Genomic DNA, 20,625 nt, shown 5'->3' on the forward strand with positions numbered 1-20,625 from the left:
AAATCCCAGAATACACGCTAGAAAAAAAACCTGGCTTTACAGAACTAACAAAGGTTTCCCATATAGAGGTTTACATTGAAGGATTACTTTCTCATTCAATAATATTGCATTTGGTTACAAATTATAAAAAGGGAGTTAATTAATTTACAATAGGTACCTAAAAGAACCTGTCATATTATTCATTGTGAATAATGTATATGAACAATTTAGTCTTTATTCCTTTTTGTACGTTGTCTACAAACAGTTCGTCATTTTTGTACATTAGCTCATTCTTTGCAATTGCTCGCTGAACAGTTTTGTGAAATTTTATTTGCAGACTTATCTTTGAGTATTTGGTATTATTTTGCATGGCTTGTTTATTCCTGCAAGTCCCCTGGTTTTCTTTTCCAAACAGAAATCACCCTTACTCCCCTCTTTTTGTCCACAAATTATTCTTGAACATTCTGAATTGTTTACTGAATCTACTGTGTGAATAATGAAAAGAGCTGTCCAAAGTAGTCCAAGGAGCCTTTCCATTGTGAATGCTCTTGCACATATATATTCATGGTGGTATTTGGAATGGTTTTGCTCTCCTCTTCCATTTTTGTGAATAAAAACACAAATTTCATGAATACATAAATAAAAGTGAGCACAGATTGGTGTGTGTTATGTTCAAGAATATTAAACCAATAATTCCTCATTATATTTGCTCAGGTCTACACCACTGATTAATTAAACACACAGAATATTCTCTTCCTTGATTCACACAATATTGATTTCTGTTACATATCTTCACTCCTGCCTCAGGAGCAGCCTTTTCAACATGTGTCTTCCATTTGCTATCACAATTATTTTAATCCAAAATAAATCATTAAACCATCTTGACATGTTGGAAGAGGTGGACAGTTAATGAACTGATACTAATATTGCAATCCAATCACGACCATAGCAACTCACTAGACTTTATATTTTATTATTAGATTACAAGGAGCAGGTTCTTACCTGATTTACACCCTGATGAATTGCAAGCAGAATTTGGCCCTAATTTAACAAACCTTATCCTATTCATCTGCAAATCTCTTGCAGCTCACTCACTTTTTTCTTTTTTAAATCTATTATTTTTCTTTTGACCCAATGCTAGGATTACAAGGATTAAAGGGGTCACAAGGTCCCCCAGGAAAGATGGGCCCTGCTGGATTAGTAGGAGGGAAAGGCTCACCAGGAGAAAAAGGCACAAAAGGGGATATTGGAGATAGAGGTAAGAGCTATGATTATTTTGATTGGGGAGGTTAATGTGATCACTAGCTACTAATCATCTGGAAAAAGCTTAAAAGAACTGGAATTAAGCAGAGCTAAAAGTAAGCATGTTTACTCCAACTAAATTAATCTTAACAGTGGACCTTCAAGTACCTATGATACATGATCTAAGGGTTTATAACTGCTGTTATTGGGATAAAAACTGAACAAAAGTAAATTTAGGTTAAATATGCAAATATATGTATGTATACAGTATTGGAACAATCATATACAGCCCCAGGGGACAGAGAAAATCTCCTGATAGTAGAGATGAGCCTACACCATCAAGTGTGGATGTAGGGCTTAGTTTGGGCCTAATAGCAAAACTGTGTAAAGACCAGTGGCTTAGCTTCACAGGAGTTTGAACAAAGCATTTATCTAGCCTTGATCCTTGTACCTTTTCATCCAAAAATATTTTACTTTGAATTTCAACCAGTTTTGTAACAAAACTGCAAATTTCACATGATTTTCAAACAAAACTATAAATGAGGCTAGGGCATGTTCATTCAGTACTAATCTAGGTACATGTGAAATTTATTGAACTTTTCAGTGAACCTGGTCTTAGTTTTGCGTTCATCTTCATAGAGACTATCAAATGAGTTTCATATTGTTTAACTGCAAACACTTCATATGTGTCCTACCAAACAGGGCTTTCCTATTTTTAGTTTATAACATTTTTAAAAATGAATAAAAATTACTTTGCATACTCAGAATTCAGATGAACAGAACTCTTTAAAACAGATTTTAACTTTGTCAGAATTCTCTAATTTCAAACAGAACTCCCTTTCCCTTTGGATTTTGCACCAAAAAGAGTAATCTAATTTTCATTATTGAATTGACTGCTGATTGTATGTTATCACATTCCAGGTTAGCAACTCGCAACCTGTTCAGCTCAATTTGTTGCCCACACACAAAGTTGCAACCAGTCAGGCATTATTTTAAAAAAAGGATCTTTCCAAGAAGGGACAGTAGTTTTAATAGGGTTATAATGTAAACAAACATGTCATGTATTTCCTTTTCACCCTGTTTCATCAGGATTGCAAGGAGTGCCAGGTTTGAAGGGTAACCCAGGCAATGCGGGCCCTTCTGGGCCAAAGGGGGATAGGGGTTCACCAGGTGAAAAAGGAGTAAAAGGGGAGAGAGGTAAGTGGTGTCATTAGACTGTACTGCACACTTCAGTGATTGTTTCCAATCGAATAGTGCTGAATTTGAAAATAGATCATTGTGGGTTGGACGTGTGCAATTTTCGTTAATGTTCTCTAATTTCTATATGGTATGGGAATTATACAATTAAATCATCTGGCTTTGATGGGATAGTTTGATGACTGTGCACCAAAAAATAGTTGGAATTTTCCCTGATATTTATAACCTATTACATGATGGTGCTAGATTTCAAAATCCACACACTCCTTAAGTCTCCCTGTGCATTCACTCAGAGTCTATCATCAAGTAACTGGCAAAGCCCAGAATTATTCCCACTGGGAGACTCGCTGTAATAAAAAACACCTGATAATAAAATTGCTGGTTTTGTACTTCTCATTCCCTTCATCACTCCCTAGGCCTGCCAGGAACTACAGGTTCGAAGGGGCAGCCAGGAATCGCAGGCTTCCCTGGGCCAAAAGGGGACAAAGGTTCAGTCGGTGAAAAGGGAGCAAAAGGAGACAAAGGAGACAGAGGTAAGTGATGTAGACAGGCTTGAATTCTGCATTGCAAAGACTGCTTCCATTTAACAATTTCTCGGCTGCTGCAAATTGCCACAGCTCTGTTGCCTCCATTTGCACCAGCCGAGAACTTGTCCCATAGACTTAGGAGATAGTGAAGGACACAAGTTGAAAGGGTTCAAGATTCCATTTAGTTAAATACAAAGCCAAAGGCTGTACACTTATCTGAAGCATAACCAAATCTTCTTTGCCCTAGAAATCAGGAATCAGCTCTTGGGGGAAAAAAGCCTCTCTAATGAAATTCATGGGAATTCTTAGTTCTAACCGATTGAAAACTACTGAGTGAATAGCTTGCTTTTTTTTCCCAAAATTTCAGTGTTTCTATGTTTAACCAGTGCCAGTTAGAGCTTATCTACACATGAAATTTGGCCGGCATAATAATAGTGGAATAAATATATAGCACTGTTGCTATGTTGATCAATTTCCCTGTGTACACAAGCTCTTAAGGGAGTTAGGAGTACAAAAATAAGCATTCCCGGAAAGTTAAACTAACTTTCCTGACAGCAAACAAGTCCTTAATTTGAGTTCAAATAAGGACATATCTTATCTAAACTAGTTTCACCACCCCACAGTACATGAATTGCTAAATCTTAACAGAACCTCTGTTTGTATTTACCTGCAATCTCTACATGATGTCAGAATTATTTAAGTCTAAATAAAATTGCCTTATCTTTGATAAGAGAGTCTAATATTCCTAATTAATCTGATATTCATCATTTAAACTTAATGGGTATTAGATGGTGGAGTTACATCTACCATTATTAGATGCACTCTTCACGTTTTACTATGCAATTGTTGCTCAGGCAGAGTATCATCAAGCAAATGGCAAAGTGCATATATGTCATTACTGTAATTATAATTCTTAATAGTGATATAGTGCTTTGCATTTTCAAAACGCTTTACAAATATTAATCAGTTCTGAAGGCATGTCACCCTCTGGGGTGATTATCCATATTTTACAAATGAAGAAATTGGGGCATGACTGGTGGAAGTTGTAATTTGTCCAAGATTAGCAGCAAGTTTCCATTAGAGCTTCTATTAGAACTCAGGGATCCCTGAATCTCAGCCCCGTGTTCAGATAAATAAAAATATGTGAGGGCATTGGTTATCCATCTATTACAGCGGTGGACTGTGTGTCAGGACACCTGGGTTCTATACCTAGCCCTGCTACTGTTTCACTAAGTGGCTTTGGCCAATATGGTTGACATCTCTGGGTCTCAGTTACTTCATTTGCAAAATGGGTATACTACTGCTTAGTTCAAAGATGGCATCAAGGCTAAATTGATGGATTGTTGGTAAAATATTATGAGATTTTTAGAGGAAAGACGGTGTGTAAATGCCCACTATTTTATAGATGAAATTAGAAAACTACCTGCAGATTAACTTGTTCTTTTTGTATCCGTTTCACTTGTTCTAACAATAGGGCTACAAGGAAGCTCAGGTTTACAGGGCCCCAAAGGGCAAATTGGTTCTTCTGGGCTAAAAGGTGATAAAGGTTCAGTAGGTGAAAAAGGAACAAGGGGAGACAGTGGACTATCAGGTAAGTAGAGCAATGGGTTTGTTTGTTTGCTGGGGAAGGGATTTAAGGGTTTTCTCGGTTGCTGTGTGCTAATGAATTTTGGACCACTTTCTGTCCCACATCCACAAGAAGGCTCAAGTAAGCTCCATCTGGGGAAAAAATAAGTATATTCAATTTACATGTGCATAATTTACATTATGTAAAATTGGTTCACCTGCAAAATGAAAGACATTTCCTAAATATAAAGATCAAAATATGACTATGAAATATAAGATTAATCAGTAGTATTTTATAAATTATATATCAGTCATTTGTTTCATAGATAGAATCCTGGTCCTACTGAAGCCAATGACAAAACTCCTATTTACATAATGGAGCCAAATTTCAAATCATAAAAATATATCTCTTTCCACATCACAGAGTAGTAAACCCATTCTAGTGATTACAAAATCTTCCTATGTATGATGAATTTATATTTTCAAAAATAATTTTAAAAATAACTGCTTCCTTTCTCACCCTTTTCTGCCTCAGAAAAAATACCTCAAAATTTTCATGAGGAATCCAGTATATTTGTGGATATAGCTCGCTGTAGAATATTTTAATCTTTAGATTGAAGAGGGAGGGTCAAGGAGCTTCTTACTTTAGAACAAATGATAAAACACTTCATTAGAGCTTAACTATCCATTATATTCTACATCTCTAACACAGACATTAACCCCAGGGTGGGTGTTGGATATCGCTTTTGGTAGCTTGCTAAAATGAGATTATACTGAGAGTAATGAGAGAATCAAAATATCACACTATCCCAGGATGCAGACTGTCTTTTACAGAGTGTTTGCACGTGTGTATGTAAATTATCTAGATAAATAGATTGAGATCTAGATAATACTTCGTATGTAGACAAAGTAAAACCAGCATGTCCACGTTTGTAACAATTTGTGAACCAGTCCCTAGGGTACTATTTAGAAGTGCCCTTCCCCCCACATCCGCCCTTCTACAACTTCAAAACACCGTCCTCCAACTCCACCTAATTGTTTACAGAATGCAAAATGACACATCTCAGTGATATAGTAGCAGTGGGGAAAGCATTTTTAGCATTATGTAGACCAGGAAGACCAGTCTGGGCACTCAGGGCATGTCTACACTAACCGGTAGATTGGCAGTGCTGCAAGAGTCGATACAGTGAGTGTCGATTTAACAGGTCTGGTGAAGACACGCTAAATCGATGGGAGAGCACTCCCATTGATTTGTGTACTTCACTTCCCTGAGAAGCTTAAGGGAAGTCGACGTCGACACAATGCAGTGTAGCCACCGCGGTAAGTGGATCTAACTACGTTGCCTTCAGTTACGTTATTGACATAACTGAAGTTGTGTAAGTTAGATCAATTTACTATGGCAGTGTAGACCAGCCCTCAGAAAGTGATGTATCTACAGACTTAGGTCCCCAAGCACTGTATGTGTGGATAGTATAATGATGTTTAGTCCTGTCCTTAAACAGAGGGAGTAAGTAGAACTGATGCAATCTTTCCTTCCAGTTATGGATAAACACATCCACACATCCTGTGTAATTCTTATCACATAAAAAAGCTAGGCAATCCAGGTTTAGATCTATAACCTGAACATATAGAGGTGTAGATCATAACTAAGTCATCTAGAGTAGAAACTACAGGTCTGCTGTTATTTGTCTATATTGCTTATTAGTTGTAACATTAAGATTAATGCAACTTTCTGTATTCAGAAATCAATCTCCTTAAAAGACAAGTAAGTACTTTGGAAGGGCAGCTGAGAGCTCTGCAAAGCAGCTTCTCCAAGTACAAAAAAGGTAAGATGATGCTGTAGTTGGATGGTGCCTTTCAACACAATTTTAGCTCTGATCCCTTTTAAGTCTTCTGATTTGTAGTCTGATGCATTTAAACAATGCCTCAGACTTATGTGATGCTTTATAAAATATAGAGCAGAGCACTTTCTCTGCCCCAAAGACAATACAAAGGCCCAATCCAATGAGGGATGAATTCTCTGGAGTGATCCCAAGTACCCTCTGATCTCACTGAATCCAGTTACAGGCACGGAGCATCTCTCAGTAAGCACTGGTCTCCTCACAAGATCAGGAAAAGGACTGTTCTTCTCATAAAAGTTGTGCCACTTCAATTAAACTGGTGAAAACTCCTGTGTGAACACTCTCTCAAATTGATTATACAATGGATTATATCAATTTAAGCTTAAATCATCAAGGAATCAAATAGAGCTGACTAAGCCAGCTTTAAATCAAATGAATGTCTACACAGGGCTTTTAAACTAAACTGGTTTAAAAGTACACCTTTAGTTAAACTGGTACATCTTTGTATTTAGGCCAGGCCTAATACCAAGGTAATTAATAGAGTTGCTCAGAAATATCCCAGTGAAACCTTCTTTTATTGGAGTTTGCTCATTCATTGAAATAAAAAATTTTTAGTTTTCAATGAAGTTCTGATAGAACCAAACCTGCCTAGTTTCCTGCCAGCTCACCCACCTGACTCCTCAGCAAACCCGCTGGTGGAGTCACAGGGAGTTGAGAGCTTAGAAGCCCTTGGAGTCCTGACTGCCAAGCTCATGGCTCCTCGCCAGCCTGGATTCCCATGGTGGGCTGCCCTGGAACTGCAGAGCGTAGGGCTTCCAGCGTCCAGAGCTCCAGGGCAGCCCGCTAGGCTGAGTACCTCCTGATCCTGGACTCCATTCCCCTTTGGGGAGAATTTGGAAATTTTGAGGTTTTGTTCTGAATCAGAGTGAAACCAAAATTTGAAATAATGAAATCCTCTGGGAAACCTTTCTCTGTCCAGCTCTAGTAATTAACTCCAAAAACTAGAATCCTCTGCAAATCATGTGTTTGCTAATTGTATCCACCAGTGTGTGTTTGGCTAGCCTCAGACCATTTAAACCAGCAGTTTTTCTTTGAGTCCTACGTGTAGTCCACACCTCAGATGTGCATCATGTGCCTGAGACCTGAAAATCTTGTCAGTAATGTCTGTTGAGCTGTGTCTGTGCTCTGGAGCTCCTCATGCTCCATACCAAGACAAAAAGGGGCAATTCAGACTGACCCGCCTCTCCAGTTCCTTCTTCCCACTGCATGGCCAGAGTGGAGTTCTCTGTGTCTGATGATATCTTTGCACAGTCTGTAAATATAATTGTATAGAGTTGTTAGTCTGTCATTTTTAGTAGTCTCTTTATAGTTAGTGTAAATTAGTTTTCCCTGCCTTGGGGACCCTTCCTCTTTCTCCCCTGTCAGAGAAGGGCTATGCCTAGAGTTCTGGAGTTTAACAAGTGTCTATCCTGCACGCTCTCTTTCTTGGTCAGTGATGAGCCCCAGTGCAGCCTTGACTCATAGATAGGGCCCTACCAAATTCACGGTCCATTTTAGTCAATTTTATGTCATAGCATTTAAAAAATCATAAATTTCATGATTTCAGGTATTTAAATCTGAAATGTCAAGGTGTTGTACTTGTAGGGATCCTGACCCAAAAAGGAGTTGTGGGGGGGTCGCAAGGTTATTGGCGGGGGGGGGGTGGTACTGCTGCCCTTACTTCTGCGCTGCTGCAGGCAGCGGCGCTGCCATCAGAGCTGGGCAGCTGGAGAGTGGTGGCTGCTGGCTGAGAGCCCATCTCCGAGAGCTGCTGCCGGCAGCAGCACAGAAGTAAGGATGGCATGGTATGGTATTGGCACCCTGCTGCACTGCTGCCTGCAGAGCTGGGCCCCCAGTCAGCAGCTGCCACTCTCCGGCCACCCAGCTCTGAAGGCAGCAGCGCAGAAATAAGGATGGCATGGCATGGTATTGCCACCCTTACTTCTGCGCTGCTGCTGGCGGGGCGCTGCCTTCAGAGCTGGGCACCTGGCCACCAGCCGCTGCTCTCTAGCCACCCAGCTCTGAAGGCAGCATCAAAGTAAGGGTGGCAATGCTACAACCCCCCTAAATTAGCGTCACCCCCTGCAACTCCCTTTTGGGTCAGGCCCACCAATTTGAGAAACACTGGTCTCCCCTGTGAAATCTGTATAGTACATGGTAAAAGCACACAAACCACCAGATTTCATGGGAGGAAACTAGATTTCACGGTCTGTGCTGCATTTTTCATAACAGTGAATTTGGTAGGACCCTACTCATAGATTTTAAGGCCAGAAGGGATCATCAGGATCATCTAGTCTGACCTCCTGCACATTGCAGGCCCACAGAAACTCACCCACTCCTGAAATAGACCCGTAACATCTGGCTGCATTACTGAAGTCCTCAACCCATGATATAAAGACTTCAAGTTACAGAGAATCTGCCACTTAAACCTGTAAGTGACCCATGCCCCATGCTTCAGAGAAAGGGGGGAAAACCCCAAGGTCTCTGCCAATGTGATCTGGGGAAAAATTCCTTTCTAACCCCAAATATGGTGATCAGTTAGACCCTGAGCATGTGAGCAAGACCCACCTGGGAAAGAATTCTCTGTAGTGACTCAGAACCCTCCCCTTCTAGTGTCCCATCACCAGCCATTGGAGATATTTTCTGCCAGCAGTCACAGGTCAGCTACATGCCATTAAAGGCAGTCTCAGCATACCATCCCCTCCATAAACTTATCAAGCTCAGTTTTGAATCAGTTAGGGTTTTTTTGGCCCCACTGCTCCCCTTGGAAGGCTGTTCCAGAACTTCACTTCTCTGATGCTTAGAAACCTTTGTCTAATTTCAAGCCTTACCTTGTTGATGGCCAGTTTATATACATTTGTTCTTGTGTCCACATTGGCACTTAACTTAAATATCTCCTCTTATTTCCTGGCATTTATCCCTCTGATGTATTTATAGAGTGCCATCACATTTCCCCTCAGCCATTGTTTGGTTTGGCTGAACAAGCCAAGCTCTTTGATTCTTCTCTCCACTCATCTGATCATCCGACTAATCCATCTTTACACCTTTTCCAGTTTGAATTAATTTTTCTTAACTATGGGAAACCAGAACTGCACACAGTATTCCAGATGAGGTCTCACCAGTGCCTTATATAAGGGTAGTAACGCTTGCCTGTCCCTACTGGAAATACCTTGCCTGATGCATCCTAGAACTGCTTTAGCCTTTTTCAAGGCTGCATCACATTGGCGGCTCAGACTCATCTCCACCAAGCACAGTATCTGCAGCTCCTTCCCTCCCTGAACCTGAGACAGATGAGAGTTTTGACTTAGGAAGTCCCTCATGGAGAAAGCCATGAGACCCTAATCAGAACCAGGCAGACTCCCCCCACCCCCATATGTTGGCCTCAGTCGACGAGCAGTTCCTCTCTAATCATGAGCTCCAGAATGGAGGCCAAAACTGTTAAGTCCAAAGACCCATTATCTAGGGCTTTTCATGAGAATAAGGGGCACTCTCACCAACACTGGACCAGATCCCCTTCCAGATCTGGTCCCATAGGAAGGAATCTCTCCCTGACTCCTTCTAAATTAGGTGAGTCCTTGTACTCAGGTCCTAAAGACTTAGGGTCCATCTAAACCTGCTGACTACAAGGGTAAGACACGCATAAGCGAGGATTTGTCTGTACCAACTTGAGCTCTGACTAATAAGCTGCAAGATCAGCACCTGCTGGCATCCAGCTGGCCCAGGCAATTCTGGTTTCTGGACCTCCAGCAAATGTCAGTCCATCCTTTCATTAGCATTCAGCCCTTCCCAGATCTGCTAACTCAGGAGAATGGTGGGATCAGACATCCCAGCTTGTCCTCTCTTCACCTCGTGGCCTGGTATTTGTATGGGTGCTGGACCTAGAACATTATTCTTCGGAGACTTTTCAAATGGTTCTTAATCACAATTGAAAAGACTCCATCAGAAATGTTCTCTAGCTAAATTGAGGCATTTCTCTACCTTGGCACAACAAAACTAGTGGTGGCCAGAGACAGTAGATATTTCTGCATTTTTAACTACCTCCTCACTCTCAAGACATCAGGCCTTTTCCATTAGCTATCTGCAAGCCCACCTAGCATCAGTCAATATCTTCCACCCTTGGGGAGAGAGCTAATCTGTTCTCTGCCATGTACATTGGCCAGAATGGACAGTCTCTATGCAAAAGAATAAAGGGACACAAATCAGACGTCAAGAATTATAACATTCAAAAACCAGTCGGAGAGCACTTCAACCTCTCTGGACACTCAATAACAGACATAAAAGTGGCAATTCTTCAACAAAAAAACTTCAAAAACAGACTCCAAAGAGAAACTGCAGAACTGGGGTTAATTTGCAAACTGGACACCATCAAATTAGGCCTGAATAAAGACTGGGAGTGGATAAGTCACTACAAGAACTAAAAAAAACTAATCTCCCCATGCTAATTTGCCCCTACTGTTGCTCATACCTTCTTGTTCACTGTTTGAAATAAGTCACCCTGATTACCACTACAAAAGTGATTTTTCATCCTGTTGATAATAGCCCACTTTAATTGATTTGTCTCGACCGTCCACTGGGTAAGGCAACTCCCATTTTTTCATGTACTGCTATATATATCTTCCTACTGTATTTTCCACTCCATGTATCTGATGAAGTGGTTTTAGCCCACGAAAGCTTATACACAAATAAATGTGTTAGTCTATAAGGTGCCACAAGTCCTCCTTGTTGTTTTTTTAGATTCCTGAAGAGTCTCACTAGGACCCTCCGAGGTAGTGAATCTGACACCACTGTGGGGCCTCAATCTTGTACCCTTGGTACTTACCAGGCCACCCTTTGAACCACTGACCAAATGATCAGTGTGTTTCACTACCTGCCCTCTTTCCTGTCTCCTTTGGATCATGATTGGATTCTCAGTAGAGGAGAAAGTGGGGAAGCAATCAGTACACACCTCCCCTTAAATCCTTGCTACTGAATACAAGGAACTCCAGGGCACAACAGTACCAATGGACACGTCTTGCAGGATTTTTCTGGTCTCAGAGTCATGGTGCACATGTGGAATACAGATAGGGACCACACCTCTTGAAGAACCTCCCGTTACAGGTAGATAATCTCCATTTCTGAAACAGAAGTCCATGCAGCAGCTCCTGCTGGTTTGTAGAGAGTTGACTCATCACATGGTGCTGGCTCCTCCTTTTTATTTCCAGCTGCTAAACCACATTCAGAACAGCAAAATAGGCATAAAACACTTGCCTAATGTTAACAATTGCTGTAGCTGGTGCAAGGATTTTATGCTGTCACATAGGAGTGGAGGAGGCCCATGTTACTAATAATGGCAGGGAGGCAGTGTGAGCTATTACAAATGGGAGAATCGGCGTCCACAAGATAACTTCTGTACTAACATCTGGCCCACCCAGCAAAAAATATTTGAGAAACTTAGCAGAAATAAAGAGAAAAACTGTCCTCTGGGCTTGCAAGGGTGTGGGGAGATTATTAAAAGAGCTGTGTGATAACATTTGTCTGGAAAATTAAATCGATGTATTGTGGCCTTATGCCAGGTGTGTGTGTGTGTGCACGCACAAGTTTAAAAAGGGAGGAGTCATAGAGGGACTACTTCTTCACCATGCATTTTCAGTCCTTTCACCAATGAATGCAAAGCTTGTGGGTTGTCATGGTGGAAGCAGGAGTTTAGCATGACGTGTTACTGTGCTGAAGTGATATTAATTTGTGATAATGCCATTTTAACAGCAAGAGCAATCAAGATGTTACATTTAATAATGAAAGCTGAATGTCGGAACACTGTCCAAGACAAATTGTAGCAATCTGATGTTCTGATATGTGCCTTAGGCTTGATTTACACTGATGCCTAAGACTGTGCATCATCAAGTGCATACAAACCCGCACAGAGCACCACTGGCCCAGATGAATGTCTATGTACTTTCAGCTCTGCAGAGAAGATGCTATATTACAGGCTGTAAAAGTTTTCAATGCTTTCTTCCTGTCTTCTGAAGAGCTACTGAGACAGCAGTGTGCTCCATGATTTGTATGCAGTGGCTGCTAAGTACTGCACTTATCATGCTGACTTACATTTTTGTATGGTCTTTTATTGTAGTATGCTCTCCTAGTTAGATGTGACAAGTTAAAAATATAGCCAGAGTATTTAACAGATGCTTTTCACATGTCTTGTAATGAATACATCCCAGGATAGTGTTGGGGAAACCTCCAAAGGTTCAGAGTTCAGTTTTGATAAACACCTCAAACCTGAATGTGTAGCCAAACATCTCAAGTCTGCAAAAGCTGGATTGGAAATCTCACCATAGCAGGCTTCAAGCAATTCCAGTGCTGGCAAACCAGGTCAAATTTTGGTCCTATCTGGAAATACTGTGAGAATAATTTTTCATTGTCACATTTTAGTATTTCCAATGGTAGTTCTGCCAGAAATCCTGAAGGAATAGCCTTTATCACCATATTGTGGCAAGGTTTCAGTTCTGATAGAAACTTGAAGATTTAAAAGGAAACATAAAGGCATCAGGGTGAGATGCTGAAATATCTAGACGTTAATGGGATATTAAGGGGGGTGAATGTCAGGAAGAGATGGGTGGAGGTCTTCTAGTTATAACAGAAGCGAGCTGAGCTGGAAAAACAGATGGGGATTTGCAGCAAGCCCTAAATATCAGAACAGATAGAAGCTAATTCAGACCAAGAGGTGAGGAGTGAATTCCAAAATCTTCGGCCTCTCACAGAAAATGCCTCTCTTTGAATATTTCAGTGGTTCTAGGATCAGACCCTTAGGAATAGAATTTGTGGGCTTGGGGTTGGGATGAAAGGGGGTTTAGTCTGTAATTTAGCATGTAGCAATAATGATCACTAATGATGGTAGTGATTTAGTGATGGACTCCATGATTCAGATCCTCAACTAGTGTAAGTGATATAACTCCATTGAAATCAATGGACTTTAACTGATTTCTGCCACCTGGCCCTATAAATCTGTTGACTTCACAAAATCATACTTAGCTAGTGGTCTAATGTGGAGATATCTCTTTGTTTTCTAGTTATAATGTTCCCGAATGGTAGAATTGTTGGTGAAAAGATATTCATGACCAGTGGCTATGAAGGCAACTTTGACAGTCTGAAACAAAGATGTTCCCAAGCTGGAGGCCAGCTTGCTTCTCCTCAGAATGCCGCCGAGAATGCTGCCATCCAGCAGATAGTTGTTTTGTACAACAAATTAGTGTTTCTTGGGATAAATGATATTCAGACAGAGGGCCGTTTCAAGTATCTAAATGGAGAAAACATTGTGTATTCCAACTGGCAAACAAGGGAACCAAATAACGACAAAGGCATTGAGGACTGTGTAGAAGTCTATTCAAGCGGAAAGTGGAATGACAAATCCTGTGGAGAGAAACGGCTAATTGTGTGTGAATTTTAAACCACCTGTCTCATTGCCTTTGCTTCACTTGATGGAAGTGACACATTCTGTAGTGTGTTAGTATCAAATATCTATCATTTTTAATGGGGCTTTGCAGGTATATAGGATTTCAAAATTTAAAACAAAATCATCAGATTCTGCTTTTTGTGCTAAACAATGTTAGTTCAAGTAGAAAGCAGTTTTCCTTCATGTACGGAGTCTGATAAAATCCAAATGAGCAGATGCAACCCCATGCAGAAGGATACATTGATGGATTAGTCTCCTAGGAAATACAAAACAGACTTGACATTGTTCTGATTGGCCACAAGAGGTCACCTGTATGCCTAACGAACATGCTTGGCAGTGCATTCTCTTGCTTGCTTAACATTTATAATTTATTTTTCTATTACTGTACTCCAGAGACATCCCATACTAGATCGGAGTTCGATTGTGCAAGGAGCTGTACAAACACTAGGAAGACATAGTCCCATAGAGCTTATATTTGACTTTAAGAAGTATTCTGTGCTTTTCTACTTGGAATTATTTAAGGACATATATCTGTGTTAAAACCTGGATCTGTTTGTTGAAATGCCTAGTGACCTGGAAGAATATAAGCTACCGCATTTTTGTACTGTTGTTCGTTGCTTGATTTTTTGTCAGTGAAATATTGTATGCACTGTACTTTCAGGTGTGAAGAGTTTACATGGAATTAGATGACAGACTGCATGAATTTCCCCAAATAGTCTCAGATCACAAAGAACTTCAGTAAAATCAGTTTAATTAGAAACAAAGAAAATCTTCTCAAAACAAAATGAATGATATGAAAGGAGGAAGGTGCTTAAATGACCCCATTACTGTAGTATTTGAGCTCCAATAACCTCTGTCCTGTCTGAGAGACTCCCTTTGATATCTTCATAAGACTCTTCCTTTTCCCAGGACAGACAGACTGGATTGCCTTCTGCTGTCCCAACACCCAACTGTACATCAAATTCTGCTTTTACACATTTGAAGAGGACTTCAATCTCAAATTTATGTGGCAATGCAAAAAGCTGCATGTAGAATTCAGCTGACTTAATAGGTATAAATAGCTCATGACTTCTCAGGCCAAATAGAACTCCATGAATGTCTTTTCTGGCTAATGTGGTTAGTCTGAAGTCAAAGTCAGTATCTCACTGCATCCTACACGTAGAGATAATATCTATGTTTCTCAATAGTTCCCTCTATATAAAATAGAAATTATTGACAGATGAAGCTGCATTTGTCACAGTTCTACTTAGTAGAAAGAATCTTTTTTAAAAATCTAAAAATATCTAATTAAAAGAAAGAGATTAAAAGTTGTATAGAGCATAAACTCTATCCTGAGCTTTTAGGCTAAGCATGTACCTGTGCCACATCAATAACTTGTCATATAGGGAGCTGAATATGATTACTTAGAGTACACTGTCCAAGATGTGTCCTTCCACCTTTACTGGAATTTCTGAGGCAGTTCCTACCAGGTCTTTAGGCAGCTCCTTTTCTGGGGTAGTCCACTGCTTCAGATAGATTAACCTTGCAACCTATTCTTCAGTCGGGACGCAGTACACTCCTTCACTGGTCACCTCTGGTGTTTCCTTGATTCACTCAACCCTGTAGGAGCTTTCAAATGAAGTCTCCCGTGTTCCTGAATTGAGGACATTGTGATGCTCTGTATCTTGGGGGAGCACCTTACACCCCCATGTTCATCTTTATAAAATGATTGTGTGGTATCCAATGCAAAGTTTGTCATGTTGGGTGTCTTCAGAAGGCTCATAATGCACTGAGCGTGGTTGTTATAGTGATTGTTACAGTAATGTTATAGTAAGTTTATAGGTTATAATTCCATGTATATAGTTATGAGGCTGAAAATGTATCCTCATGGCTTAAAGCAAGCCCATGCAAAAACTCCCCAAGAACAGAGATGTAGTTCACATCTTGTCAGGGCACGGGTGGGACAAACCCAGCCCAGCCTCACAGGAACAATGGACAGTGGCTTAGGCATCAACAAAAGAATCTGTTAGATTCTCGAGGGAGTCCCCCCTTCTTTTTGGCAGTTTGGGACTGTGCTAAGGTAATGCTCACTTGACTCTGAAGGGGTGGGGGCAAAGCCAAGTGGAAAGAAAGGACATGATAAAAGGGAAAGACATTTTGCCATGCTCTCTCTCTTCCACTTATAGCTACAGACACCACCACCACCAAGTGACTGAAACACTGATCAAAGGGGAGAGCCTGACTGAAAAGTAACCAGCCAGCCTGTGGTGAGAAGCATCTAAGTTTGTAAGGACACTGAAAGTGTTAAGATCAGCTTAGAATGCGTTTTGCTTTTATTTCATTTGACCAAATCTGACTTGTTATGCTTTGACTTATAATCACTTAAAATCTATCTTTATAGTTAATAAATCTGTTTGTTTTACCTGAAGCAGTGCATTTGCTTTGCAGTGTGTCAGAGGCTCCCCTTGGGATAACAGGCCTGGTATATATCAATTTCTTTGTTAAATTGACGAATTTATGTAAGCTTGCAGCATCCAGTGGGCATAACTGGACACTGCAAGACAGAGGTTCCTAGGGTTGTGTCTGGGACCGGAGATACTGGCTAGTGTCATTCGCTTGCAAGTAGATGGGAGCAGCTTAAGTGCCAGAGGCTGTGCATGAACAGCCCAGGAATGGGGGATTCTCACAGCAGAGCAGGGTAAGGCTGGCTCCCAGAGTCAAGGAGTGGAGCAGCCTAGCAGATCACTGGTCCAGACAACACCAGAGGGGAACGTCACAGTATGTCTTCTAACTTTATGCCCAATTTCCCCACATTTCAAACAGATCAGGGGATTGTTGCCACCAGTCAGAGGTGGTCTTCTCTGCCTTTCTGGGGGCATAACCACATGATTTTCAAATGTTGGAGTAGGCTATGTGGGATGGCTACCTCCCTTTTCTCTAGGGGTAACTCCTTCTCCTGGATTTTTGGGAGCTACTGCTTTGGCCTTCAATTCAGGGTCCTTCTTCACTGCCTCTCTATTCTCTTCTTCTCTGCTTTCCTTAAATAGGGCCAGGAAGGCGGGTGGGTCCTCCAACCTCCTCACATGTAGGTTGAGGAGTATGATGTCAACAAAGAGTGCCCCTGAACACTTGTGTAATTTGGGCTTGGTTCACCCTCTCTAGCTGGATACCCTTCTTCAGAGTTACTCTCACAAGTAACTGCTGAAATCTCATCAGGAACTTGGACCTTTTTTCTTCCTGAGGTCATTTAAGATCCCTGAACCAGCAGTAGAGGTCCTCGCTACTCTGTGGTTCCGTATGTGCTCTCTAAGGCAACTAGGTAATGTACATGGCACCAGAGTTGCTGGTTCTGAGGACCCTACGGCTTTCTGCTATCCTCTCTCCCCATCTTTTCTGCATTGCCACTTTTGGACCACCTCAGTGGCCTGGTCCATCCAACTTTCAAAATCCTCATCATCCAAAAGCGTGAGCTACTTCTCTGAAAATATCCTCAGTCTCTTACAGTGGCTGCCATCCAGGCGAGTGAGCCACGCTTCTCCACAAGTTATCCCATGAGCTGGCCCCAGCTGTCGGTCATGGGTGAAAGAGGAACACTCCCTGGTTTCAAATCTTTCTGTGCTAGGAAAGACTGTAACTTTGGCACTAAAATCTGTAGGTGCAGGGCTCACAGGCGCAACACTCACCACCTCCTAAATCGTTGTCCCCCAGGATGTTAATCTTTCAGGTGCTATCAGCTTCCTTGGTATTCTGGTGGCATCCAGCACTCCTGAGCGTTGTATCAGGGCACTGCTGCTCTTTGCTTACACTTCTGGTGAATCACCTATTCACTATGAGTCTCCCCAGAGCTTTCTCATCATGAGAACACTTAGTCTGGCATCCGTAAGGTTACTGGAGAATCTTGTTACCATAGAGGACTGGCTCTAAGTGGCTTCCTTTGCTCATCTTGCATCTCAGCTTGGCCCCTCTAGGTGGCACTGACCTCATTGCTAACAGGGTGAGTAAGAAGTTGTGAACTAGCTGGGCTTGATTGCCCCCATCTGTAACCACTCTCCAAAGGTGTGTCTTAATCATCCTCCCTTTTCTCTCCCTGGGGCTTGGTATCACTAATATTTGTAATGACTTCTCCCATCTCATCATGCAAGTTGGGTTCTGGATTTTTTTTCTTGGCACCTTGTGACTCCACTGACAGTGATGCTTCACCATGTCAGACATACAGGGGTCCTGCCCTTGAGAAAGCAGTGATATTCAGGGATCCTAGAAAGAACAAAATTATCGGAATTTGTGTTTTTACAGAGAATCTTTAGTTTTTAAATTTTGTGAAAAAATAAAAACATCTATTAACTAAAATTTTTACTGAAAGTACCAGTGTCGCTTATTCAATGCGCACAACCTCCCCATCTTGTGGTTGATTTTTGAATGCACTTTAAATTTACGTAGCTGAATATACTCCAATAAATTGCTTCCATCATATAGAGGTTATTCAGTGGCATATAGGGGTTCATGTATTAATGCATCTCAAATTTCACTTCAGCCTCCAGACATGAGTAATTAAAGTTATAAACAAATGCTGAAAACTTTAAAAGTCACCCCTAAAAAACATGTCACTGAGTTTGGCAAGGACAAATTTACACTGATGGTAATGTGCTGTTCTGTACTGTATGCAGCAAGGCTGTAGATTCTGTCTGAAGGCAGACAATTGTAGAACACATGGAAAGCGCTAAATGTAAACTGAATGAAAAGAAACAAAAACAAGAGAAACGGGTTAAGTTCAACTAATAACTATTAAACATTAAACATTTATAAATAAGCCATTTCCCCACTCTGAATTTCCTCCAACCCCAGCTCCCCACAGCACACTCCCAATGTGGGTGGTATGGCGCGGGATGCTTGTCCCAAGTTGGAGTGTTGCAATGCTGTGGCATTGGCTGGCGTAAACAAAAGTTACCTCACTTTATCTTCACCTCCGGATAGGCAGGGTCTTCTCCTGCCTCCTCCTAGGCTCCCTGGTTGCTGATTTGGAATCCTCCTGGGGTCTCAGCTGGATCTTGGTAGCCAGTGCCAGGTCTGATCTCTCTCTCTCTCGCTCTCTCTCTCTCTCCCTGAGTGCTAGTCACAGGGGTGCAGTGCTGAAGCCACCTGATCCCTATAGCCAGAGTATCTGAGAAACATCAACCCCTTTGAGCAGGGGGCTAGGAGTTTATCAGGGCCTCCCCATCTGTGCTGTCTCTCTCCCAGTGTTAGCTGATGGCCAAGGATGTTTGGTGAGGTGCCAGCTATGCCCGTTTTATACCATCCGTGACTTTAACTGCTAGGACGCACTGTCCCTTCGTGGCGGGCAGCCCGGGCTAGGCTGATGGATGCCCCAAGGTCCTAAACACCCGTGACTTTAACTGCTAGAGCTCAGAGCTCCTTCGCAGCAGGCAGTCAGGATTGACTGATAGGCGCCCCAAGAGTTTGCCCCGTGGAGGCGGCACAACTCAACACTAGGCTCTTAGTACTCTCACCTAATGGCCAGGCTTTATAGCCAAAACGGCTGAGGTTCTTTAATTGTGTTGGCTGCTTTACAGTAAACCAGAGAAACAAGTCAGGCTTATGCATAAATGGTTACCAAAATTTATTAAACTAGATTCTAATCATGTGGTTACAAAATTGCTAGGGCCTACTTATTTAAATGTAGAGATGTTACACACAAAAACAAGTTACAAAACTGAAGCCACAATCCCAAAGAAAGAAAACAAAGTGTAGAGCTCTATTTCAAAATATGTGTACACTAAAGATAGGAGATCAGGTGTGGGTGCTTCTTACCCTCCTTGCATCTCTCGATTCCAGCGGTGCCAAGCCAGGATCGGTCACTCAATTCCGCGGAAAGATGAATAAGGGACAAGGCTTAGGGACCCTCTTAACTGCAGAAGCCTTGGGAGACTGTCACTTATCTGACCAGCAGATAGATAGTGAAAAGCACTCAAAAATCATGGTGCTGTAGGTCCCATACTTATACCTCTGTACTCCTTTATTCTCTTTCTCCTTTCTTATGCCAAATTGGGGCTGGTCTGTCTGGGCAATGCCAGCTCTCGCAAGAGTAGTTTACACTTGCAAGGGAGAGAAACAATAAGTTTCGACTACTGGACATTCCTTTTATTAGGGTAAATATTTTCCCACCTAGGATGTTGGGGTGTGTGCATCACGCTATTTAGTAGGGGCTAAGAGCCATGTCTGTCACAGCTTCTCTGTCTGCTGTGAGCCTAATCATTGTATATGTTCCCAGAGGCACATTGTGCTTCTCACAGCTTCAAAGGCTGTGCTGGAATTGATGTTAAGTGCCCTGTTGTTTTGGCTCCCTTGTGTTCCCAGCAATGCTGGTCTGAGAGGGGGGGCTGGCTGTCTGGCTACACCCAGCTTCCAAACTCAAAACGCTTTCTGTGTGTAAAATCAGGCTGCCTCTTCCTCAGTTATCTTACTGCAGCCCTGGCTTGTCATTGGTCAAGTGGACTTCTTATCCTTATCCCACCCTGTAGAAACCTCACTATTGCTCCGGCGGGGGGGGGAGAATGGGTTAGTCTCTTTTGTCTCTTCCATCCCCAAGTGGGGGTTACATATGTTACAATTATGTGACCCCTTATTCACCATCAGGACAGCAGTTTGAACAGAGGAGTTATCCCCATTCCAGACTTTTTCAATAAGTTCAGGGCACATTGAAATCACATAAAATAGTGAAAATTGTGATTTCACACAGTAAAGGATCACAATACCTAGCATTCAAGAGAACATTGTTTCGTGAGAAACCAATCTCTTCTACCCTTAGCAATAGGGTTCAAAGGTTACATGA

General features: G+C 41.7%; 1 protein-coding gene across 1 annotated transcript in view; it reads left to right on the forward strand.

Moving 5' to 3' along the window:
* SFTPD (surfactant protein D) overlaps positions 1-13,898 on the forward strand; it is a 56,186-nt gene extending 42,288 nt beyond the window's left edge. Inside the window, exons 6-11 of the mRNA XM_084634909.1 lie at positions 1,121-1,237; positions 2,311-2,418; positions 2,835-2,951; positions 4,420-4,536; positions 6,254-6,337; positions 13,438-13,898. Coding sequence (XP_084491035.1) covers positions 1,121-1,237; positions 2,311-2,418; positions 2,835-2,951; positions 4,420-4,536; positions 6,254-6,337; positions 13,438-13,814 — 920 coding nt within the window. The 3' untranslated portion in view covers positions 13,815-13,898. The remainder of the gene's footprint in view (positions 1-1,120; positions 1,238-2,310; positions 2,419-2,834; positions 2,952-4,419; positions 4,537-6,253; positions 6,338-13,437) is intronic.
* The last annotated feature ends 6,727 nt before the right edge of the window (positions 13,899-20,625 follow it).

This window comes from Lepidochelys olivacea (genome assembly GCF_965140295.1).
Source record: "Lepidochelys olivacea isolate rLepOli2 genome assembly, chromosome: 7".
NCBI lineage: Eukaryota > Metazoa > Chordata > Testudines > Cheloniidae > Lepidochelys > Lepidochelys olivacea.